The following is a 26,337-nucleotide window of genomic DNA, read 5'->3' on the forward strand; positions in this document are numbered from 1 at the left end:
GTCAAGTCGATGCAGACGACGCGGGTTTTATTCCATAACGGGTGCGTCCGGGACGTTATTTCTTTCCCTGGATTAGAGTGAATAGTGGGGCAAGTCTGTACCGACGACGCGGGTATTATTCCATAACGGGCGTACGCCGTCCGAGGACGCCGAGTACGTATACATGTCGACGCCAACGAATACAGCCGCATACAACCCCTTGCGCGGCCATACGCTGGGTTCTACGCGGCGATATTTACAAAATTACCACGGCAGTCGAAAGGGTACGCGTCAATTCCAGCCGTTCTTATGTTTACCGACCGACAGGGGTCGTGTAGAATGAAAAGTTCACATGGTTTACATACATGTGCCGCAAAATATGTTTCTGCATGTGTTATCTGCGGGTGTCGCGTGCAGTCGGTTTCGATTCGATGCCGCGTGGATTGCAGACCATTTCCAGGGAAATCCCGGCACGCCACGTGCAATTTACTCCTTTTCCTGCAAGTATGGACACATAATATACTCCTCGGGTAGTTCGTGACGTCCCAGTCCTCCATGCTTCTACTCCTTAACCCCATCCGTTCCAGTCGGTAGTTGGCCGGCGGCACAAGGAGAAGAGATCGCATGCAGCGAGCGACACGCGACCAAAGCTTCCATGAATGTCCGTCGGAGACCTTTTAGTTTAACCCCCCCGGGCCCGTGCGTGGGCCACGGAGGTCGCGAACGTGGCGGGGCCACGGCACGTGGTACGGCTCGCATTCTCGTCACGTGCCGCACGCCGCCCGCCCGAGAAGACGGCGACGCGCGCGGCTGGCTCTCCCGGGAGTAAATAAAACCAGCCATTGGACCGCTGTTCTGCTTGTTTCTCTCTCTTGCGTCGGTCGGCTGGTTCGTCAGTACACTCGCCGATAAGCTCGCGGCCAGCGACGAAGAGGAAAGGGCCGGCCCGCCTTTTCTCTCTCTGGTATCATCGTCATTGCTTTGCTTGCTCCTTGGAATCCTGCTTTTCGGTTTCGCAGAGAGAGAAAAAAGGGGGAAGGGGGAGGGGTTTGGTGGTTTTTGAAGAACAAATTTGGGGGGGGGGGGGGGGATTTTGGGCGGAATCTACGACGCTTCGGGTTGCGGGGGTTTAGGTTTTGGATTCTTCTAGTATTCGATCTCTGGCGGATTTATTCGATCCGCGGGTACAGATTTTATTGTACCGCTTCGCTTCTTCTCGATCACTTCCTCCGTGCTCTCTGCTTTCATTTTCTTCTTCTTCTTCTTCTTCTTCTTCTTCTTCTTCTTCTTCTTCTTCTTCTTCTTCTGTTAATGCTGAATGCTGAGGAAGGTAGTTGATGACCACATATTCACATATGCACACAAACAATATCTTATTAATGGCCAATTGATCTCTCTTAAGAACGCTGCAGCTTTGGGATACCTCTGTTATTTTGGACGGGATCAGAAATTCTCTCATCTTGCTCCAGTACAACTGTACAAGTGCTCCCTTTTAGTGCCTGCTGTTCTTTGTCCGTTTCTTCAAATACAAATTTCGTACTAGTACTTGTTCTTTGTCCTGACTAGCTTCCTGTTCATGGTTTAGGGGGATCCGAATCCGGTCCACCCGGGAGTGCAACAGAGGTTGCATACATGGACGATTCCCTCACAAGTAAGCCAGCTATTAATAGCTTAACTTTTGGGGTTACTAAATGCTGGGAATCTCGTATCACTTAAAAACCCTGTGACTATATACTTCAGGTTCTTGGATGACCAGCTTGTGTGGGAGCCCAGTTTGCACCAGCCAAGATGTAGTTTCATGCGCCTTCGTGGAAATATTCGACTCTTCCACTTGCATGAATCATCTGGTGGCGACGGGCATCGTCTTGCTGTTAGTGGTCGTTCTCATACTCCAATTGCTTGTCAAAATTCCAAAGAGCAGAGCGTCCCCGCAGCAGCTTGTCGCTCTCGGCTCACCACTAAAGCTGGCTGCAGTAGTGTTCAATGGCTGCCTGGGTTTGGTTTATCTTGGGCTGGGACTCTGGATGCTGTGGACTAACTTCAATCAGGGTGCCTCAGTTTTCCTGACACACTGGTGGCTTGTAACATTATCTCAAGGATTTGGTCTGATCCTTACCAGCTTTGCTTTCAGCATCAGGCCTCGGTTCCTCGGGGCAGCATTTGTTCGATTTTGGTCGGTTTCGGTGACCATCTATGCAGCATTCATCAGTTGTTCCTCGGTTCTTCACCTTATCGCAGATAAGGCGATCACCGTCAAGGCTTGTTTAGATGTTCTGTCCCTACCAGGTGCAGTTCTCCTTCTTCTTTATGGCATTTGTCGCGCCCAGGATGAAGAGGGTTATGTAGGAAATGGAAATGGTCTCTACAGGCCCCTGAACACCGAGGCAGACAGTGAAATAGCTAATCCAATCAGTCAGGTAACTCCTTTTGCTAAAGCTGGTTTTTTCAGCAAGATGTCATTTTGGTGGTTGAATCCTTTAATGAATATGGGTTATGAGAAGACCCTCGAGGACAAAGACATTCCACTCTTAGGTGCCACAGATCGAGCAGAGTACCAATACTTCACGTTCGGGGAGAAGCTGAACAGCAAGAAGCATTCCCAGTCAAATGCCACTCCATCAATCTTCTGGACTATTGTTTCTTGTCACAGGCATGAGATCATGGTCTCAGGTTTCTTTGCTTTGCTCAAAGTTCTCACCATATCTACAGGCCCATTGCTTCTCAAGGCATTCATCAATGTATCAATTGGGAAAGGGACATTTAAATATGAAGGTTATGTGCTTGCTGCGATAATGTTCGTCTGCAAATGCTGTGAATCGTTATCGCAGAGACAGTGGTATTTTCGCACTCGGAGATTAGGATTGCAGATGAGGTCATTCCTGTCAGCAGCTATTTACAAGAAACAGCAGAAACTATCAAACACAGCAAAAATAAAACACTCTTCTGGAGAAATTATGAACTATGTGACTGTCGATGCCTACCGGATTGGGGAATTCCCATACTGGTTCCATCAAACATGGACAACAAGTGTTCAACTTTGCCTTGCTCTGGTAATTCTATATAATGCGGTCGGTGCTGCAATGGTTTCATCGTTGGTTGTCATCATTGTCACAGTACTCTGCAATGCTCCATTGGCCAGACTGCAACACAAGTTTCAGAGTAAACTTATGGAAGCACAAGACGTGAGATTGAAGGCCATGTCTGAGTCCTTAGTTCATATGAAGGTCTTGAAACTTTATGCATGGGAAGCTCACTTCAAGAAGGTCATTGAGGGGTTGAGGGAGGTTGAGTACAAATGGTTGTCAGCATTCCAGCTTAGGAGGGCATACAACAGTTTCTTGTTCTGGTCATCACCTGTTTTGGTTTCGGCCGCAACCTTTCTAACATGCTATCTTTTGAATATACCTCTTGATGCTAGCAACGTCTTTACCTTCGTGGCAACTCTGAGACTCGTGCAAGAACCAGTTAGGTCAATGCCAGATGTTATTGGAGTTGTGATACAAGCTAAGGTTGCTTTTACTCGGATAGAGAAGTTTCTTGATGCACCCGAGCTGAATGGGAAAGTCAGGAAGAAATACTGTGTGGGCATCGATTACCCAATAACAATGAACTTGTGCAATTTCTCATGGGATGAAAATCCATCAAAACCAAATCTAAAGAATATAAATTTGGTAGTCAAAGCTGGAGAAAAGGTTGCAATTTGTGGAGAGGTAGGATCAGGTAAGTCTACGCTTTTGGCTGCTGTACTCGGAGAGGTCCCTAGAACTGAAGGCACGGTATGATTTTCTAATACTTCATCTGTTTTATTTGATAGAGAATCACACAGCTGTCAGTTTGCATTATTGGCGTGCTATTATTAGATCTTTTAGATTTTCTCATGCATTAAGGAAAAATTATCATTGTTTACTGGTGCACATATGCTATTTCTCAGTCGCCTAAGAAATAGCAAAACCGTTCTCCATAAGGTTGTCTTACGATGCATCAAAATGTCATCAATTTGTTAATATTGGCCCCACACAGATGATTAGAGCACAATGGTTCGTGGCTGATCTGCCTAATCGTACATAAAATGATCTTATGTATAGAATTACTGATAACCATGGGTAGTCGAGCTATTGGCACTCAGCGTCCTCCGAAAGAAATAGTTTTTGTTACTTTCATCAAGTTCCATGATCTTTATAAACTTTACCATCCTGTTGCAAGTACAGATGCCGGATGCATAGGGTTCGCCCTCCCGAGTGTTCTTCCTAGTTTATAGCTGCCCCTCTCGGCTTTGTAATTAACTCTGTTAAATTGTTCTTTCGTCTTAATTAATGAAAAGCAGCGCTGCTGCCTTTTCGTCAAAAAAAAAGATGCCGGATGCAGAGTACCTAATAGTTGGGGAACACGAGATGTTACTATGTGCAGTTAACAACCCTAGCTGCTAATTTCTTTCTCATATGGATTTGTGAAACAAAAAACACAGCATATGGACATGCTTAGAAACCTTGTAGTTCTGGCTGTTTAATTAATGAAATCGGAAGCTACGTAAAGTTATGGACATGCTCGTTTAGTTTTGCAAAGTTATGACAAATTTGCTTAGTAATAGTTGCCAACATGAAGTATGTTAATTAGTTTCTTTTTCATGCTAACTTAATATCAAATCATTAATATTTATGTAAATATTCAGATTCAAGTTTGTGGGAAAATAGCATATGTTTCTCAGAATGCATGGATCCAAACAGGAACCGTGCAAGAAAATATTCTATTTGGATCTTCTATGGACATGCAAAGATACCAAGAAACACTGGTGAGGTGCTCGTTAGTAAAGGACTTTGAAATGCTGCCATATGGAGACCTTACTGAGATTGGGGAGCGAGGGGTAAACCTTAGTGGTGGTCAGAAGCAGCGGGTTCAGCTTGCTCGTGCTCTATACCAAAATGCAGACATTTATCTTCTGGATGACCCTTTCAGTGCTGTTGATGCCCATACAGCAACAAGTCTCTTTAATGTAAGAAACTAAGAATGATTCCTGCAGATGCAGACTGTATCACTACATGATTATGAACTGTTTATAAAGTTTTTGCTCTTGTCACAGGAATATGTCATGGGTGCTCTATCAGACAAGACAGTTCTTTTGGTGACCCACCAAGTGGATTTTCTACCTGTATTTGACATCATTCTGGTCTCTCTCTGGTTCGAAAAACATTTATTATGTGATGCTATCTGTGCCAATGATTTATATTTATTTGTGGTGGGAGGTATTTATTTGTTGATGCCATCTAAAAATTGTGATAATTTTGGCAGTTAATGTCAGATGGAGAGGTTATCCGTTCTGCACCTTATCAAGATCTATTGGCAGATTGTCAAGAATTCAAAGACCTTGTAAATGCCCATAAAGATACTATTGGTGTTTCAGATCTTAATAATACGTCCCCTCACAGAGCAAAGGGAATATCAATAATGGAGACGAATGATATCCTCGGAAGCAGGTATATAGGACCTGTGAAGTCGTCACCAGTCGATCAACTGATTAAGAAAGAAGAAAGAGAAACCGGGGATACAGGTCTTAAACCGTATATGATTTACCTGCGTCAGAACAAAGGATTCATGTATGCCTCGTTTTGTGCTATTTCTCACATTGTCTTCATTGCCGGGCAAATAACACAGAATTCATGGATGGCTGCTAATGTCCAAAATCCTCATGTTAGTACACTGAAGTTAATTTCTGTGTACATTGCTATTGGAGTTTGCACCATGTTCTTTTTGTTATCAAGATCATTATGTGTCGTCGTTCTCGGGATCCAGACATCAAGATCCTTATTTTCTCAGTTACTTAATTCATTGTTCCGTGCACCGATGTCCTTTTTTGATTGTACTCCTCTAGGAAGGGTTCTTAGCCGGGTAAGAATTCTTAAACAAATGACAAATATGGTAAATTACAGTTGTATTTTACCCCCACAGATCTTCTCATGATGGATTAACTTGTCTTTTCCTTTTCTTCTTCTTCTAATGCAGGTCTCTTCAGATTTGAGTATTGTTGACCTTGATGTTCCATTTACCTTCATGTTTAGTGTCAGCGCCAGCTTAAATGCATATAGCAATCTAGGGGTATTGGCTGTTGTCACTTGGGAAGTTCTGTTTGTATCCGTGCCAATGATAGTTTTGGCAATTAGGTTGCAGGTAATTGGTATGACTATTTTTTTCTTTATGGCTAGCCCCATTCTTCTGTTATTTGATTCACCAATTGATGTGCTCTGCTGCTGGGATGAATCATCCTACTGTTTTCCAATCACGGTTCCCATTATCTAACCTGTTATGCTTGGTCATGCAGAGGTACTATCTAGCCTCGGCTAAGGAATTGATGCGAATTAATGGCACTACCAAGTCTGCTCTAGCAAATCACTTAGGTGAATCGATTTCAGGGGCTATAACAATAAGGGCCTTTGAGGAAGAAGATCGTTTCTTTGCTAAAAATTTGGATCTCATTGACAAAAATGCCAGTCCATATTTCTATAATTTTGCAGCAACTGAATGGTTGATTCAACGCCTGGAAATAATGAGTGCTGCCGTTCTTTCCTTTTCTGCCTTTGTCATGGCTCTTCTTCCTCCAGGAACTTTTAGCCCTGGTAAGCAGTTTGTACTAAATGCAAACATGACCAGACAAGTAGCCAGCTAACTCTGTGTCCATTGATATCTTGCATCTGATTTTCAATAAACTGTTTATGCCCTTACTACGTAGTATTTCTTAGCCTGCTGAATCATGATACCAATTTATGAAAAACCTTCCTGGTAATGATTAATGTCTCAAAAAATTGTATTTGTCAATTCTACTGGCAGGATTATCTGCTCGATGGGAAATATGGTACATTTCTCATGCAAACTTGTTCATTCGATTTCATGAAAATGTTTGTATCTTATTTGAAATGAATTTTAGTGAGACTATTTTATATGCCCAATTTGTATGTGCTGGACTCAATTCAGTTTTACTATTTTATGTTATTAAGGCTGTAAATACATTAACAAAAAAGAAAACTAATTAGTATCGTCCATACTTGTGCAGGTTTTGTGGGGATGGCATTGTCCTATGGTCTTTCGTTAAATATGTCATTTGTTTTCTCTATTCAAAATCAATGCAACCTTACGAATCAAATAATTTCGGTGGAACGGGTGAACCAGTACATGGACATAAAAAGTGAAGCAGCAGAAGTTATTGAAGAAAACCGACCCGCACCTGATTGGCCCCAAGTTGGCAGCGTAGAGCTTAGAGATTTGAAGGTAATCAAATATACTATTTACATGTGCAGTTGTGCACCTTACAAGGTGAAATCCTTCCCAGACTTCTAACAATCCAAACGTCTGATTACAGATTAGGTATAGGGAAGATTCCCCCCTTGTACTACATGGAGTTACTTGCAAGTTTGAAGGTGGAGATAAGATTGGTATAGTCGGTCGGACAGGAAGTGGAAAAACAACTTTAATTGGTGCATTGTTTCGTCTTGTTGAACCCACGGGAGGGAAAATAATTATAGACTCTTTGGACATCACTACGATAGGCTTACATGACCTGCGTTCGCGTTTGGGTATCATTCCACAAGATCCAACACTTTTTCAGGGTACAGTAAGATATAATCTTGATCCTCTTGGGCAATTCTCGGATCAACAAATATGGGAGGTAATATATACTCTAGATCCTCTTGGTCAAACATCTACCTTTTTTACCAAATAAGTTTACAATGAAAAAAGGTTACACTGAAAGAACCTGATCTAATGTTTAATAATGAGGAAGTTCTCTTCAGTACTGTGTCTATTCAGTTCGGTTACTGTGATAATATACCTAACAATTTCATAAAGTTAGTCACATTATTAAAATGAGGTGAATAAATTTAATTAGGGCATCTCAAATGACAAGTTGTCTCTCTCTTTGTTATTTTGCTTCAGGTTCTTGACAAATGTCAACTTCTTGAAGTTGTCCGGGAGAAGGAACAGGGATTGGATTCACATGGTAGGAAACTTCACTTCATCTATACTCCCTCCGATCCATAATAAGTGTCTTGGATTTAGTACAAAGTTAGTGCAACTTTGTACTAAATCCAAGACACAACTTTGTACTAAATCCAAGACACTTACTATGGGTCAGAGGGAGTACTTTTTTTTTCTCGAACTTCATCTATATTTTAATTTCTGGAGTTCATAGTACCTAATAAATTGGGTAAATAAAAAACTCGGCTCTTGTCATTACAGAAATTCAAAATAGGTTTGAAAATACATGTGCCACTAAATTTGTCACTGTTTATATTATCTCTATCAATATGCTAGCATGATGTTTGGAACTGTCTCATTCGTAGTTCTGATCAAGTTCTTGTCATATAGTTGTGGAGGACGGGTCAAACTGGAGCATGGGCCAAAGGCAGCTCTTCTGTCTGGGACGGGCACTTTTGAGAAGGTGTCGTATCTTAGTTCTTGATGAAGCTACAGCCTCTATAGACAATGCAACAGATGTTGTCCTTCAGAAAACAATCCGGACAGAATTCAAGTATTGCACTGTTATTACAGTCGCCCACCGTATACCGACAGTTATGGACTGTGATATGGTACTTGCAATGAGCGATGGTATGTTTCTCTGACTGGTAACTTATTAGAAGTACAGTAAATTGTTTTAATTATCGAGTCATGTTCTGAATGACTAGAACCAATTCATCTGGAATCTATGATTTATAAGTGAAACCAAAATGTTGTGTGACAGTTACGCGCACACACACACCACCACCACCATTACTGCTTGCTTTATTTTCCACCAATGCAGTGATGCTAATTGTACTGGTGCCATATTGTGGAACAATAAACCCAAACTGCAATATTTTACCCCACCTTTGCAATCAACTGCTACAGATTTGTGAAATATATGCCTAATGAGTTATGTATAATTGCAGGGAGAGTTGTGGAGTATGACAAACCTACGAAGCTCATGGAAACTGAAGGGTCTCTTTTCCATGAGCTGGTCAAGGAGTATTGGTCATACACATCAAACGGAAACATTTAGGAGTGAGTATTGATTGCATGGGTTTTTTGCTGCAGGTTTTCAAGAGATAACCATAAATCAGCTGAAAGAAAGAGATATGCTTGCCTCGAAGCAAAAGATATAAAGTAATCTCTGCTTCACACCTCACAGCAATTAATCTATTGTGAATCTGAAGGACAGATAGTGACATCTGCCAGTTTGTATGGATTTCGTTTTTGCTATCTATTGCTACTTGAAACACTGAGCGACATATGGCAAACCGTTACCGTCCTTCAGAATTGCTGAAGCTGAACATAGCACATCTCTGAAGAATTCCTTGCTCCAGCAATCAGATATTATGCGAACTGCATAGGAGTAGGACTCGTAGCCAAGTGTGTAGTTTTCACATTACCTTACATTGTACACGTTCTTTGATTTTCTCTATAGTAAGTGAAAAGCCAAAAACACACTCAAAAGGTTTAACAGTTTTTGACCTTCTGTTATTTTGGTGTTGTTGTCTTAATAATGATTGTGTATTTACCATTGAACCTGTGGATTTTTGCTGGAATCTTTAATGATGTGGTTTTTATTGTTTTAATCATGGTTGGGTATTCATTACTTGATCTGTTTAATTTTTGCTGGAATCTTAAATGATTTGTATCAACGGCCAGTTCTCGAATGTGTACCTTACAGTTTTTATGCATTTCCTTTTGTGTGAAATTATTCCTCTGAACCACTGTATAATTTTTAGACTGGGACTGCAGAGAAAAAAAAGCTGCAGCAATTGGTTATACAGAAAAAGGAATCGACAGTTCAGCCATTTTTTCCAGGCTTGCGATAAGAGCTTCAGAAATTCCAATTAAAGTGCAGGGATAGGTTACTGTTATCTTCCCAAGATTAATAGTAAGATGTCTAATATGAAAAATCTTCCTAACGTGCATAACATACATGTTTATCATTTTACTTCGGACTTTAGATCTTGTTTTCACAATTGCACATAATATCTACAGATATCTTCGTTTCAGGATGTCTAAATGGCAGTGTTGGCTTGGGAGTTCCAAGTGCTTGGCGTTGGTCCAAAGCCCAAGTCAAGCACAAGTAGAGGTTTAATTCCTAATTTTTTAAAATATGGTCTTACGGTGTCCTTAAGAACTGAGCATATCATAAAAGATCCATAAAACTGAAATTTCATACGGGGTACATCTGATTTGGGACCGAACATGTGTGCAAGAACATTTGTCATTGTATTTTGGCTTTGTTTTGTTTCATTTTCTTCATTTAGATATTGTAGTTTATTCTCGATTTATTAGTTGATTAACGTGGAGCACCGAAAGAAGCGCTAGACTTGAGCATCTGATTTGGGGCTGGAGATAAACAGTGTGTCTGTAGCTTATGGATCGTCGATCAGGTTCAGGTATCCTTCCGATCTGCTCTGTGGTACCGATGAACATATGCTTCGGGTGCTATCGAGGCTGTGTGCCAATCAAGAAATGCCAATCATCAAAGCTTGCTCCGTGGAGCAAAACTGGCAGCTGTTTGAGTATACTCTTTTTTCAACAAACTATTTTCCGTCCCTTGACTTATCAAAAATTACAGTGGTTCCACAATTTTTTCCGTGTGGTCTTTATTCTACTCGCAATATTTTTCCCGTGTGCTCTTTATCCTCCTGTTGTCGAAATCAGAGACGAATGACCCACCATTCTCCATCCCTATAAAGCGGTATCAATGCCAATGTGACATAGTTTTGGTCTTTTCCTCAAAAAGAAAAAAACATAGTTTTGGTCCAGGACTTGCCACATCGCTCACCAGGCTGTCATCCGTAATTTATTACTGCCAAAAGAAAGAACCTTGTGTGCGGGCGCAGTAGAAAATGTGAGAGCTGCAGCGATGGTGCTTGGTGACTGCAACAATGACGTTTAGACGAAGGTGCACTCTCGCAGCAGTGGAGAACCTTGACCCTCCATGTGATTATATCTTACTGTACCCTGAAAAAGTGTCCGTGACATAGCTGGTTTATGCATTTATATAATAAATGTCGTTTAATTTGAGCATATATATGAATGTTGTTTAATTTTGAAAGTTATAAACCAGTTTTGTACATATATAGCTTTCATGCTCCAAGATTTTGTTTTATTTTAGTTTAGGGACGTGAAAGCTATATATGTACATATGCTTCAGTTCAATGCATATGAATGTCGTTTAATTTGAATTATGTGTCAATGGCGTATGTATATTGCTCCAAATGTGTATATGTATCTTTATCTTTACAATTATATGATGAATAGTGTTGGTGGTCGGTCGTTCATCCTATCTTTTTTCTCTTCGCAACGTTCGTTCATCTTATTTTTTTCTTGGCAATGTCCGCTCGCCCTAGACAATTACATTTCAATGTGGCTATATCTCACTTGACTAATTTTAAGAAAAAGGTTTAAATCCCATTTGACATATCAGAGCCGAATTATTATTTGGACTCCATCTCACTCTGATCTCTTTCTATCATTCGTTCCATATCTTAAAACACAAACCATATCCAACGGCCAAGAAATAAATTCATCTCTAACTAAAAATCGGGTGACTTAGTTATAGCAAAACCGATGTATATTACTAGATGATTGTTTCGTTATATACTTTTGAGATAACTGTTTTCTCAAATTAACTTTTTAAGAGAATTCTTTTTTAGCAGAAGATTAAAAAGTATGAGTGCAAAAATATTTAAGAGAACACATGCATGTTATATACATTTATAGTTACAAATCAGCAACACTTATTATGAATCGGATGGAGTAAATAATAAATCCTTAAGCACTTATCCATGCTCATATCTAGCTGGTGCATGGTATATCATACATCTGAGATACTACTCAATACTAGTGGAAATGACCATGCGCTGCCACGGCCCAACGCACACGTCACGACCACTTTAAAAGATGATCCCGTGCACTAATAAATCATCATTCAAAGTCTGTACCAAATTTTCACATTCTAACAAGAAAAGATCCAATACAAAAGTTCAAAACATAGAGCAAATTTGTATACATCCAAAAGTCTGGAACCCACAGAAAGAAGATGCTAATTTCCAATCATGCAGTCGAACTATCAGTAGATGCTAATTTCCAATCACAGCATGCACATGGTAATCATTCGGTGCATGGTAGAACACTAATCTATCTATTATCCATAGCAGTGGGAGTACATCCCAATTAGCTATCGAATTATCCGATTAGTGCAAAGCACCACAACAAACGAAAACAACAAGGACTCGCCGGATGGTTGAGCTATGGCCGGACACCTACTGGATCTCATGCGTGGATAGCGGACGACGGCCACTTTCTGGATCACGCGTTGGGACAACGGTCGTCGGGTGGATCTCGCGTGGGGTCGGTATGCTTGGAGCGGCCAGGGCGCGAACTGCAGCGAGAAAAGCAGTGATGTCCAGGCGAAGGAAGGAGCAGGAGGTCGGGGGAGAGAAGGGAGGCGGGTGGGGTGGGGTGGGGGGTAGCCAGAGAGGAAGGGGGCTGCAGCGGCGGGGGCGATGGAGCAGGTTGGGTGGGGCGTTGGGAGGGGATCGAGCAGGTTAGGCGCTGGGGGCGTCCGGGTCGAGAGAAATAATGAACGGTGACATATTGGTCGTAATTTTGATAGCATGACGTACGGCGGCAGTAGTACCATCACCACCAACTCCAATTTAATATTTAGAGAGTAAAACTGAACCCCTCTCAGCCCTCTCATCTCGGCATTTGCGGCCGTTAGATCATGCAGTCCAGCGAAATCTGGCCGTTCGTGCGTGGGCCGCTGTCCTAAAGAGCAGCTGCTCCCAGAGAAAAATACAAGACTTCTGATTAATTGGGCCGACTGGGCCGCGTGAACCTGGCCGCCTCTCGCCCTCACGCCCGCTCCTCGCCTCGCGTCGCCACCGCTTCCGCTTCTCCATGTACGCGTCGACGAGACCGCCCTTGGCCCTCCAGGCTCTAGCTCGCAACCCCTCGCCCCACGCCCCACGCCCCCACCCCATGGCTCCGCTTAGCTCGCCGCACGGGCCCCGCCTTCACTCGCCCCAGGCTCGCGGGACATAGGGAGAGGGCGTGCTGCGGCGACGCGGCAGCGGCATCGTCGTCTTCTGCGGTCGCAAGAGGCGACCTGTGCACCGGGTTCGTCTAGGGCTGGTATGAATAGCCTATTCACCTTTACCAATCCTTCTATCTTCAGTGCTATGTCGGCTGTGGATCGTGAAACCATTGATTTATAGATGATTTCATTTCGTGTAGAAATTTCCTCGACCTTTTTCCAGTTTATACTGCGATAGCTGCAATCATGTTTCACCCTCCGTCTGCATAATTTTTTTCATGTACTGCTATAACTGCAATCCTATTTCACCTTCCTTCTGCATAATTTTTTTCAACCAAATTGTTGAAATATGTGTAATTAAAATTATATGGACACAGCCTGCATAATATTATTAATGTGCAGAATGCGTACATGGAGGTGCTTGTTCACATGCATGTGAGCTCTTTTCCTATTTCCTTGATTAAGACATTCGATGAACTTTGGTACAAGAGCAACCATTTCATATTTATCATTAATTGTTCTTTTCAGTTGCTAATGTCGCATTTACAGATACAGTGGTACTACCTTTCAGATGCACTGGTGTGTTCCATCCTGGGAGGGTTACCTTTTTCCTTGTGTGGTCGGCACTTATGATTGGCAGCTACCCACGTCCAATTAGTTGGCTCACTTGATTACAAGCTCTATCAGAAGACCACTTGGTGCATTTGTGTTATAAAGGACAACAGTTAGATATGTATTTTTGTTAATTATCTCTGAAACATCAACGGTTAAATTCACTTTTTTCCTTTTATTTGGAAACACACGGTTCTCCATCTGATTGGAACTGATGCTAGGTTTGCAAATAATGGGTTTTGCCACTGGATGCTGAGAAGTTTTACTCTTTACTGAAATTTACATCCCAAATCAAAGGGTTGGCTGGGCGTGCGATCAATATGGTCTGCAAACTTCATTTTACGATATGGAATGGATATTTTGCCTCTTCCTGGCTATTCAAGGTTGGACACTTAAAGAGCCAGATGGGATCACAAGAATGAGGAAAATTTTGTTGGCTCTCGTGCCACATTGATTCATATTATTTTGGGTCAAGTTATATGACAGTACATTGTATTTCATCACACATTAACAACTGGGTTACTCGCTAATCTCCGATATGCTTACCAATGGTGGAAAAAGATTAAGCAGGTTTGCAGAAAAATTCTTTTTTAATCAGGTTAATGATAATTACAATTATTATCCAATGTGCTAATGTTGTTCTACTACGTTTTCAAGTTTTCTGATAATGTTGTGGCTATATTCTTTGGCATATTAACCTTGACCATGTTAGTCAGGTAAGTAACATTGCCAAATAGTAAGATTCTCCACAAATTACTCTTCTTCTATGAAAATTGACAGGCTAATTAATTAAGTTTGATGCTTATGGAAACCAATGGCGTAGTGATTCATAAATCCACTATTCTCTTTAAACTCATTTCATTTTGCTCATTTTAGAAGCGGTTTTGTTTTGATGATTGGTGGTTTCAGGGTTATAGGAAAGAAACAGAGTTTGTACCTGGCCAGTAATCGGGCAAGCAGTTGCTGATCTACATTCCCTTCAAACAGATTATGAAGCTGCATTTAGTTCGTGATCTTCAAAGGCACCAAGGAACAAGTGAGATTTGTACTTCAATATAAACTATTTGGGTAGAGTGAAGACTCTACAAAGGTAGATGCAAAGAGGATTGCTGGGGTAGCTAGGAACTAGAGTGGTAGACTTAGTTTGTTAGTTCTGGATGCTATAATCCTTGTGAATAAATGGTGGTTGATATTTTTGTTAATTTATGATCATTAGTTATTTCGTGGGCCCATGTGAACTGGATGAAAATAGTGATTTTATTGAGAGATCTCTTTTATTGACGGAAACTACAGCGGGCCAGAATGAACCATTTTATTCCACTCGAGAAACCAAAAGTACAACTTTACAAGGAAAAAAAGAAAAACAGAGAGGGATGTACAAGTTACAATTATACTGGGGGAAGTTACAGTGCAGGGGCGAGGCGAGCTAACATGATGCTCCAGTCTATTAAAATCGCCCTTTTTGTGACAACGGTAAGACCAACGAGAGATAATGGTAAAGGCATCTTCTTCGGCGCGAAAAATTGCTTTTGTTTCTTTTCTTTCTGTTGTTTATTTGTTTATAACACTATAATTTTACAAATTCAGGACATTAGCTAGATCCATCAATTTGCTAATTTTTGGACCACGAGTGCCAGCGGAAAGGTGGGAAGAGCAAGGCAACAACAATATTCCTTGAATTCTGGTAAGCTATTTGTAACTTATTTCCTAGACAGTACCTTCATGAGTTCTTGTCGATTGAATTTGACAAAGGGAATTTCTTTCTATACAACAACAACAACAAAGCCTTTAGTCCCAAACAAGTTAGGGTAGGCTAGAGGTGAAACCCATAAAAACTCGAAACCAACTCATGGTTCTGGCACATGGATAGCAAGCTTCCATGCAGCCCTGTTCATGGCTAGTTCTTTGGTGATATTTCAGCCCTTCAGATCTCTCTTTACGGACTCCTCCCATGTCAAGTTTGGTCTACCCCGACCTCTCTTGACATTTCCAGCACGCTTTAGCCGTCCGCTATGCACTGGAGCATCTAGAGGCCTGCGCTGGATATGCCCAAACCATCTTAAACGATGCTGAACAAGCTTCTCTGCAATCGGTGCTACCCCAACTCTATCTCGAATATCATCATTCCGGGCGCGGTCCCTCCTTGTGTGGCCACACATCCACCTCAACATGCGCATCTCCGCCACACCTAACTGTTGAACATGTCGCCTTTTAGTCGGCCAACACTCGGCGCCATACAATATTGCGGGTCGAATCGCCGTCCTATAGAACTTGCCTTTTAGCTTTTGTGGCACTCTTTTGTCACAAAGAATGCCAGAAGCTTGGCGCCACTTCATCCATCCGGCTTTGATTCGATGGTTCACATCTTCATCGATGTCCCCATCCTTTTGCAGCATCGACCCCAAATATCGAAAGGTGTCCTTCTGAGGCACTACCTGCCCATCAAGGCTAACCTCCTCCTCCTCCTCCTCGGGCGTAGTAGTACTGAAACCGCACTTCATGTACTCGGTTTTAGTTCTACTAAGTCTAAAACCTTTGGATTCCAAGGTTTGTCTCCAAAGCTCTAACTTCCTATTGACCCCCGTCCGACTATCATCGACTAGCACCACATCATCCGCAAAGAGCATACACCATGGGATATCTCCTTGTATATCCCTTGTGACCTCATCCATCACCAAATCAAAAAGATAAGGGCTCAAAGCTGACCCCTGGTGCAGTCCTATTTTAATCGGGAAGTCATCAGTGTCGCCATCACTTGTTGGAACACTTGTCACAACATTATCGTACATGTCCTTGATGAGGGTAATGTACTTTGCTGGGACTTTGTGTTTCTCTAAGGCCCACCACATGACATTTCGCGGTATCTTATCGTAGGCCTTCTCCAAGTCAATGAACACCATATGCAGGTCCTTCTTTTGCTCCTTGTATCTCTCCATAAGCTGTCGTACCAAGAAAATGGCTTCCATGGTCGACCTCCCAGGCATGAAACCAAACTGATTTTTGGTCACGCTTGTCATTCGTCTTAAGCGGTGCTCAATGACTCTCTCCCATAGCTTCATTGTATGGCTCATCAGCTTAATTCCACGGTAATTAGTACAACTCTGAACATCCCCCTTGTTCTTGAAGATTGGTACTAATATACTCCGTCTCCATTCTTCTGGCATCTTGTTTGCCCGAAAAATGAGGTTGAAAAGCTTAGTTAGCCATACTATCGCTATGTCTCCGAGGTCTCTCCACACCTCAATGGGGATGCAATAGGGCCCATTGCCTTTCCTCTTTTCATCCTTTTTAAAGCTTCCTTGACCTCAGACTCTTGGATTCGCCGCACAAAACGCCTACTGGTATCATCAAAGGAGTCGTCGAGTTCAATGGTAGAGCTCTCTGTCTCCCCATTGAATAGCTTGTCGAAGTACTCCCGCCATCTATGCTTGACCGCCTCGTCCTTCACCAGGAGTTGGCCGGCTCCGTCCTTGATGCATTTGACTTGGTCAACATCCCTCGTCTTCCTCTCTCGAATCTTGGCCATCTTATAGATGTCCCTTTCGCCTTCCTTCGTGTCTAAACGTTGGTAGAGGTCCTCATACGCCCGACCCCGTGCTTCACTCACAGCTCGCTTTGCGGCCTTCTTCGCCATCCTGTACTTCTCTATGTTGTCTGCACTCCTATTCAAGTATAGGCGTCGGAAACAATCCTTCTTCTCTTTAATAGCCTTTTGGACATCATCATTCCACCACCAGGTGTCTTTAACTTCTCTTCTACTTCCCCTTGACACTCCAAACTCCTCTGAGGCCACCTTACGAATGCAAGTCGCCATCTTCATCCACATACTGTCCGCATCACCCTCTTCCTCCCAAGGGCCCTCCTTAATAACCCTCTCCTTAAACGCCTGAGCAACCTCCCCATTGAGCTTCCACCACTTTGTTCTAGCGACTTTGGCACGCTTATCCCGCTGGACACGAATCCGAAAGCGGAAATCAGCCACCACAAGCTTATGCTGATGGACAACACTCTCCCCAGGTATCACCTTGCAATCTAGGCACGCACCTCTGTCTTCTCTTCTCGAGAGGATGAAATCAATCTGGCTACAGTGTTGACCACTACTAAAAGTCACTAGATGTGATTCTCTCTTTTTAAAGAGGGTGTTAGCTACGATCATGTTGTAGGCTAGAGCAAAGCTTAAGACATCTTCTCCTTCTTGGTTCCTAATGCCACAGCCAAAGCCGTCATGCACCCCCTCAAAACCTGTGTTAGATGTACCCACGTGGCCATTGAGGTCTCCTCCTATGAAGAGCTTCTCGCCACTCGGTACACTCCTAACCAAGTCCTCGAGGCCTTCTCGGAACTCCCTCTTGGTGTTCTTATTGTGGCCTACTTGCGGGGCATATGCACTGATAACATTGAGAACTAAGTCCCCAAATACCAGCTTAACCAGGATAATCCGGTCCCCACACCTCTTGACGTTTACCACTCTAGACTTGAGGCTCTTGTTGATCAAGATGCCTACCCCATTTTTGTTTGTAGCCGTCCCCGTGTACCATAGCTTGAAGCCAGTATCCTCCACCTCCTTCGCCTTCTGTCCCCTCCATTTGGTTTCTTGGACGCAAAGGATATCCACACCTCTCCTCACCGCTGTATCAACTAGCTCCCGAAGCTTACCTGTCAAGGACCCTACGTTCCAGCTACCTAAGCGGATCCTCCTAGGCTCGGCTAGCTTCCTTACCCTTCGCACTCGTCGAGTCAAATGCGAAGACCCTTGCTCATTTTCCACTACATCCGGGCGTCGATGTAGCGCGGCACTAAGGATGCGACGACCCGATCCTTGCTCACTTGTCACCGTATCCAGATCAAGATACGGCGCGCCACCTAGGGGGTGACGGCCCGGCCCTTGCCCATTTGACACCACACCCGGGTTCCGGTATGGCGCGTCGCTAAGAGGGTTACGCCCCAACGAAATTCTTTTGGGTTTCATCTCCATAAGAGTGGCTGGGTTTTTTACGTTGGCTCGCCAAGCCTATCACAACCCTCCTCCTTTACTCGGGCTTGGGACCGGCTATGTTGAGGCAACATAGGCGGAGTTAAAGGGAATTTCTTTCTATACTACTGATAAATGATCACTCGCGGTCAAAGCAAGTCCACAACAAGATTCTCTCTATGGAACTCTTTTAAGCTTACCATAACTTACTTTTTAGATGTAATTTCACGAGTCATTGCTGCTTCCTATAAGTATTGAACTGAACAGATGGCATCTATTTTCTATACTGCTGGCAAATGGTCACTCCTGGTCTGCAAATATTTCATCATGAAAATACCAATCTCTCGGTGATCTTATCTTATGCATATCCATCATATTTCATCTTTTGTAGGAAAAAGAGGAAGAATCTCATGGTGATTATGCACTCGTTGCTCTCTTCGACATACATAAGCATGGGAAATATTTTGATCTGGACAGGCACTAACATAATTCCGATGATTTATTTGTTCTTTTCATGGAGGCTCATATAGCTGCAGTAGCATCATGGAATTGTTGACTTGATCCAATTGTGTGCATGCACTATTAACTCCAATCCGACAAACTATTCATATAACTTGGATAACACATTTACATTACTAATTTTTTTACTTCATGCAAGTTTAACTTTTATCCTTCATGTCTCCAAATGTTTGTGTCCTTCGTATCATTCTATTGTCAAAACTGACGGACCAGGTAGGGGGCACGGGAGTGGACAACGCCGGAGATCGCCGGCGGCAGAAGTTTCCATCGGCGTCGGCTTCGCTCTCCTTCGCCGACGAGTCTAGTCACCATGCCCCCCAAGCGGGCTGGTGACTCACGCATAGACCCGCGTGAGGCCCCAGCGGCGCACATGCGGTCGCATGACGTGCGACCCGAGTCGGGGGCTCAGGAGAACCTCGAGCCCTTGAGGGTGCAGCAAACGCAGCTGCCCCCCGCCGCCTCCTCGGCCGAGGGGACCGGCTGCCCCCAGTGCCGGGGGCAGTCGGGCGAGCACGCACGGCGTCGCTCGGGCTAGCCAGCGTGTTGAGTCGCGGCGCGAGGACGCCCTGCGGCAGCGGCACCAGGAGCACGCCGCGTCACGGGCAACCCCTGGGGATTCGCACCCTGCACACCCGGAGGCGTCCGGGGCCAGGGCGGGAAGCAGCCGTTCAGGAAACCGGCTGCCCCCCGTGCGAACCCCGGCTGAAGCCATCGTCGCCGCGCGCGTCATGGTGCGGTACGAGCCGCAGCAAGGGACGCCGGCGCACGAGACGTGGGGCGAGGAGTTGGAAACGCTTCTCGCCCTGGCCGCCCAGCAAGGCGAGGGCGCCCCGGTAGGCTCCGGCCGCGGGCAGAACCCGGAGCGCGGAGACGCGCCACCCGCCTCACGACAGGGGGAGAACCCTCCCCCTCCTTAGCGAGGCCAAGGAGACGGGGGCCCGGAGGGGTCTTCGAACTCATCGCCCACTGTTCCGGGGGGCGATGCGCGTGGCATCTTGAATGCCCGTCAGCAGGAGGATCTGCGCCCGTGCTTGGAGCGCCGGCGCAGGCGCGAGGTGGAGCGCCAGCGCCCACAGGAGCAGGAAGACGTGGGTCCCGAGGACGGCTGCACCGCGTTCACGCGCGAGCTGCGGCGGGTGACGTGGCCCCGTAAGTTCTGATCGCCTGCGCTCGGTACGTACGACGGGACCGCTAACCCCAAAGATTTTCTCCTGACCTACACGTTGGGCATGCATGCCATCGGCGCCAACGACAAGGTCAGGGCGAACTGGTTCCCGATGATCTTGAAAGGATCAGCGCCCTGGTTGCTTAATCTGCCCGCCGGGTCCGTCGCCACTTGGGCAGACCTGCGCGAGCAGTTTGTGAGCGCGTTCCAGAGCGGTTATAAGCGCCCGGGAACCATGGCGGAGCTGCACACTATCGTGCAAAAACCGGGAGAGACGTTGCGGGTCTTTGTCAACCGCTTCTCCAACCTCTCCTATTCTATCCCTGAGGCGGAGGCGGCCGCCATTATCAACACCTTCGCCATCAATGTCCGCGATCCCAAGATGCGCGAGAAGCTGAGCACCCATCGGATCCGGACGACGTAGGACTTGTACGCCTTGGCGCACAAGTGCGCCATGGCCGAGGAAGGGCGCTAGGCGCCTGAGTTGGCAGCCTGGGCTGCCGCGAGCCCTGGCGAGGGCTCGCAGAAGAAGAGTTTCCGCAAGCGTAGCGGGAAGCAAGTCCTCGCTGCGGACTCGGGGGCTCCCGTCGCGAGGCCCGCGAAGAAGGCCTCGCCGGGTGGAGAGGCTGGCGGGAAGCAGGGCGACGCACCCCGCTGCCCCATTCACAGCAACTCCACCCACGACGCGCAGAGTTGCCGCGTTTTGCAAGGAATCAAGCAGCGGCGGGAGCAGCGCCACGAGGAGCACCGCGCTGCCGAGGCCTGCTTTAATTGTAGCGACATCGGACATCTCTTCCGAGATTGCCCGAATGACTCCAGAGCGGGTCCGAGGCCGGCCGGCGGTGGTACCGGCAGGGGTGAACCCCAAGGGGGGCGCGGCCAACCCCTTGCTGGGCCTACTATTGGTATAGATCCATAGGCAATAGTCACGGTCAGAGGCAGACAAGCTTGTCGAGCTTAGTTAAAAGTGTTAAAGTGGTGAGGTGAGATGTAATCAATGTTGCACCTTATTAATTAACCAACGCCTAATTACATGTTTCAGACAAAGAAGCATCCTAAGAGGAGTCCAAATTAACAACAACAACAATAACAAAACAGATGCAAGACGGAAACAGTATAAGACGATCAGGAGTCTAATAAAAAAGATGAAGATGAACAAGACAATCCAATGAAAGGCCAATTCGATCGGGAGATGTTTTCATTCAGGGAGGAAGAGGATTACTGAAGTAATTAGCAGGGCTTAATTTGGGCGTACGTTGGCCGGTCTGCTCCGTAGAGAGAAGTAACTTCCAAAGACGTACGAGTCCCCAAAGAAAACCATGTCGATCTCTCTACGACACGTACGTGGCAGCTATGTGTGTATATATATTGCGTTGATCAATCGGGTCGCCCGGAACAGGTGCGCACGTACATAGTTGAAGTTGACCGGAGATGGCAGAGATCACGGCGGCGGCTAGCTCCTGCGAGCTCCCGGAGGATGTGGTCCTCGAGATCCTCGTGCTCGTCTCCGCCGACGCTGCCACGCTGTTCCGCTGCGCGGCGGCGTGCGAGCGGTGGCGAGCGCTCATCGCCGACCCTTCTTTCCTACGCCGCTGCTGGCCGGAGGACCACCCATCCTGTCTCGTCGGCTTCGACCAGAGACGACACGCGTCCTCGTCCGCAGCCTGCTTTTTCAAGGTCCTGGCGCTCGTGTGCAACACCAGATCATACACGCGGGACCCTGACAAGGAGTGGAACCTCTACACCTTCTCCTCCACCGACGCCGGATGGAGCGCGCCGAGGGAGTGCCTGGACCAACTCCGGCAGGGCGGCGGCGACCCTTGTGCCATGTTTTTTCTCGGCAAGGACGCCGTCGTGTGCCGTGGCGTAGCGCACTGGTTCATGGCTGCTTAAAGGACATTCCCGGCCCGTTTAAATATTACACATTCGAGGTGAGCGCCGAGACCAATCAAGCATCCTTGACGGAGGTCTCGTTGCCGGCAAACCAAGCCGAATCCTTGGCGGCAACAGATTTCAGAGCCGCTTTGGTGCCCGGCCGGCGCCGCCGCTGACGGGGCGTCCAACGGCTAGAAACGTGGGCACGAGATTATGATGGCGGCTGGATCCGCACGAGAGCGGTGGAGCTGAAGCTGAAGCCTCCGGCGGTAGGGTGGCGCCATGGGAATGAAGAAATATGGCCGGTGGAGAAGAGCCGATTTGCTCATCAACTGATCAACGTCCACAACACCGACGACGATCTGTCTGTGCGCATTCAACGCGTGGATGTCGAAACCGGGTCCGTGGAAGAGCATCGGTTTCGGAACTGCCTGGATTGGTTGGCCCTGCCCATGGAGATAGACTTGCCCACGTTGTTTGCTTCTCGGCTTGGTTAAGCTCTTGTGTGCAAAACTGAAATTGGATCAGGCCAAAACTGAACCGGAAACCGAAAACCGGGTGTGCAAAACCGAAGCGGAAACCAAAAACCAGAAAAAAATACCTGAAACCGAACCGAAATTTTCGGTTTCGGTTCCGGTTCCAAGAAAGCGGAACCAATTCGGATTCGGTTAGAATCCGAACGGTTCGGTTAAAACAAAAAAAACCCGAATCAATATAAATGATATAACGCGCTAGCTAACAGATGTGAAGCATTACCCCAGTGGTTTGTACTACTCTTGTTGACTTGTTGGTCATGAGTTTGAGTGCCTCCGCTTGCAATTTTCATTTCATTTTTCCTGGCCAGTTGGGCCGGATATAGGGCAACATGGGCCATCCTCTTTAGACTATAGTGCAATATGGGTCTCTGAACAAGCCTCTCTAGTCTGAGCAATATCAGAAGCAAATTGAGCCAGCTAGGCACTGAAACCGTTTAAGTTTTTTTGTTTAGGAAGAAACATGTGTATAAAAATTTATGTGTCGCTCAAAAATTCGCATCAACTTTGGTTAATTGGGTTATAACCGAAACCGAACCAAAATCAAATGGTTATAACCGAACCGTGTTTTTATACGTAACCGTATTAAGCCGAAGTATACAAACCGTATTAACCGAAAAACCGTATAAACCGTATAAACCGAACCGAAAAACCGAATGCACAGGGTGATATGTGTGTGCTCCCAGATTTTACTTTATCTTTTGGGACATGAAAGCTATATAAAGGGTGTGACTATATCTCAGACGTCTGATTTCTAAGGAAAATATATTAAAATCTTAGTCGACGTACCAGAGTCGTCGAATTACTATTTGGATGACATCCACAGTCTCAACTCTTCATCATCATTCCAAATATTAAAGCATAAACTAGATCTGACGGTTGAATAATTAGCCTGTCTTTAAATAAAACCCAAGAGACTTGGATATAATTAACAAACCTGATATAAATGAATAAATCAGAGAAGCTGGAAAGAACTGGCCCATATAAATGCATAAACCAGCTATGTCACGGACACGTGCATATGAATATTAAATGCATAAACCAGCAGTGCACTCTCGCAGCTAGTAGTATGATTACGAATAGATGAGAACGAATATCGATTATATGATCTAAGATAATTGCGCAAAATTGTTTTTAGTGAAGATTCTTTTTAGCCCATAGCAACCTAAGGGTATTGTGCTAGTATTTAAAATTTCTTAGAACTACTACAGTACACAACTTTTCAGGGTGCAAGCCAAAATCACGCAGCAACCAAAATCGTCGGGAAGGGCTTCAGCACGAGCTCGTCACAGCGAATGGGCCATGTCTGATGGGCCGAAAGCATGACAAAAATCAGGCAATAACAAAAATCGCCGTTGCCGGGGATCGAACCCGGGTCACCCGCGTGACAGGCGGGAATACTTACCACTATACTACAACGACTTCATTGATATATATGAGATATTATTTTTATTACTAAATTTGACATTGGTTACTCCTTCGATCAGACGAATTTTTCTTTCTATCTTTGACCCCTGCCCCCTTATTTATAACCCAAGGGTTTTTTCCTTACTGATCCTCAATTCAAAATCACTCCTCTAAAACTCGATATCTCGTCAAGCTGTCACAGCCGCTGTAACCAACCACATTGGTTTTCCACCACAACAAATTTATCTTGCCTCTTTCCTCTCCGCGCTACTTCTCAAGAGGTATAATCTTCAGACCTATCGAGATTGCAATTTGTTCTTCTCTTTGTCAGTAAGATGCTTTGTGTTTCATTCTTTTGGTCCATCTGTATTTATGTTAATTTCTCTAGCCTTATTAAACCATAAAATCCAAGGCTCCTCGCATTGACGTTCTGTTCTACCACAAGAAGTGAGGCGCATCTACGTTTGTGGTTTTAAAATATTTTAGTTCGACACAGTCAAAAAATTAGGTGAAAACCACCCCGAAAGTGCAAACTCCATAGAAACGATGCTTATAAGTTATATTAAAAAAAAAATCCTAAAGTAAAACATATGTTGGACTTGTGATCTTCATAAATATTGAAATTTCAAATAAAAACACTACTGTATTTGGAAGAAATTAAGAAGAGAAATATACGACCGGGCAATTCAATCATAAATTCGTTTTCGCCACATAGGTTTTCGCGACGAGGGCTTCAAAATTAGATGCAATTTGTATATGTTTTGAAAAAAAAATACGTACAATAGTTACCGCCTAGTGAAATGTGGATTACCCAACAAAAAAGTTACGGGCGGTAATTCGGTATCTATACACTATGATAACTTGAGAACTATGAGGTGGTATCTATGAACGATGAGAACATTTGTGGATTACCCATCTATCGACAAAAAGGTACCGGACGATAACTCGGTCTCGACGCTGTGATAACTCAAGAACTATAGGGTGGTCACAAACATGGTCGGAAAAAGGTTGTAGAAACAAATTCATAAGAGATCTACTTTTGTCCTACTCGTCGATACGGAGTCGATTGTAAAAACGGATCGTAAACCAGTTAAACAGTCTGAGTAGAGATAAAAGATAAATGCCTGTTGCATACTGATTGTGGAATGCCTCCCCCGCCCCCCGCGTCGCCGGCTAGAAGAAAAGGGCACACATGTATCAATTATATTTTTCCATATATGAAACATCACTTTCCTAACATATGCTATCTTTGAGATTATTATGAACCTTTTACAATGGTTATCACGGTGTTTTCACTATAAAGATGGTTTCCACCGCATACACACCTTAGCAGAAATCAACTTGTCAGTCAGGAATAACTTGAGCTTTAATCCCACCCATAAGATTTTTTTTCACACTTTTGGCTCTACTAATGTCAAGAAGATTCATTGAGCGATATTAATAATTTTCTAAATGCATATGAGTTTGAAAAATGTTTCATTATCTTCCGTTGACAAATGATTGATTTTGTTAGTATGCCATCGAACAAAGGAATTTACTCATATGCCACCACACAACCAAAATTCCTTACCAACCTGCAGTGACCCGTTAGCCAACCTCTTTTGGATGGGCATCAATATTCATAAATTCTAAAGCTACATACGCTCATTTGAAAGGAAAATAAAAGAAATGGCTGCTCATTCTCCTTTCTCAAACCACGTGTTTCAACAATCAAACACGCATCACAACCAACAAACAACCGTATAGTGATATAACTCACGATGCAATAGCCCAAGGCAGCGCTCGTGCCGCCATATACTCCTAGGCCCGCGGGCGAGACCGCGAGACAAAAAAAAACTAAGCCTTTGGAGGGAAGAAACCCCCGAGCATCGTTGAAAGAAGAAAACCTTCTCACACAGGACTAGAAAAAAATCTCCGAACCTCATGTCCCACCCAAACACAGCAGCACCGTGGCCCACGTCAGCATACGCCGGCCTTAGACCTGTGCTTTGGTGTGGGGCAGGACGAGTGGATTTTTTTAAATCTTCGGTCTAAATTCGCTCCCGCGGGAATCGAACCCAAGACCAAAGAGGTGCTACTAGACCCTCTAACCACTAGGCTAGAGAGTCGTTTGGGAGACCGCGAGACACAAGCTGTGATTAGGGTAGAGGACAATGGAAACGAGTGCGTGATTTTTTTTTCTCCTTTTCTAGAAACTGATACCAGGCGAAATTCTGAATTCCTCTAACAA

The 26,337-nt window shown here is 44.7% G+C and overlaps 1 protein-coding gene and 1 non-coding gene across 3 annotated transcripts; one reads left to right on the forward strand and one right to left on the reverse strand.

Annotated features, from left to right (window-relative positions):
• The first annotated feature begins 797 nt into the window (after positions 1-797).
• LOC100826737 (ABC transporter C family member 10) lies at positions 798-9,557 on the forward strand. 2 transcript variants are annotated; one of them, XM_010229706.3, is made up of 13 exons: positions 798-943; positions 1,565-1,630; positions 1,720-3,755; positions 4,649-4,969; positions 5,057-5,143; positions 5,266-5,862; positions 5,977-6,141; positions 6,293-6,587; positions 7,022-7,236; positions 7,328-7,633; positions 7,900-7,963; positions 8,332-8,571; positions 8,892-9,557. In XM_010229706.3, the coding sequence occupies exons 2-13, from the start codon at positions 1,612-1,614 to the stop codon at positions 8,999-9,001; spliced, it is 4,455 nt and encodes a 1,484-aa protein (XP_010228008.1). In that variant the 5' UTR covers positions 798-943; positions 1,565-1,611; the 3' UTR covers positions 9,002-9,557. The 2 variants fall into 2 exon arrangements, with proteins under 2 accessions (XP_010228008.1, XP_024313460.1); XM_024457692.1 differs by lacking the exon at positions 798-943 and having other exon boundaries at positions 1,720-3,699; positions 4,704-4,969.
• A 14,493-nt stretch (positions 9,558-24,050) lies between these two features.
• On the reverse strand, positions 24,051-24,122 carry TRNAD-GUC. Its single transcript has one exon. It is a non-coding gene; the product is annotated as a tRNA-Asp (tRNA).
• Positions 24,123-26,337: the final 2,215 nt, after the last annotated feature.

Source organism: Brachypodium distachyon, chromosome 1 (assembly GCF_000005505.3).
Source record: "Brachypodium distachyon strain Bd21 chromosome 1, Brachypodium_distachyon_v3.0, whole genome shotgun sequence".
Lineage (NCBI taxonomy): Eukaryota > Viridiplantae > Streptophyta > Magnoliopsida > Poales > Poaceae > Brachypodium > Brachypodium distachyon.

Bases quoted from the DNA above. Each gene is read 5' to 3' on its own strand.
- LOC100826737 (XM_010229706.3), top strand. The intron at 3,756-4,648 runs GTATGATTTTCT...GTAAATATTCAG, and splicing joins TCCCTAGAACTGAAGGCACG to ATTCAAGTTTGTGGGAAAAT. The intron at 7,964-8,331 runs GTAGGAAACTTC...CTTGTCATATAG, and splicing joins ACAGGGATTGGATTCACATG to TTGTGGAGGACGGGTCAAAC.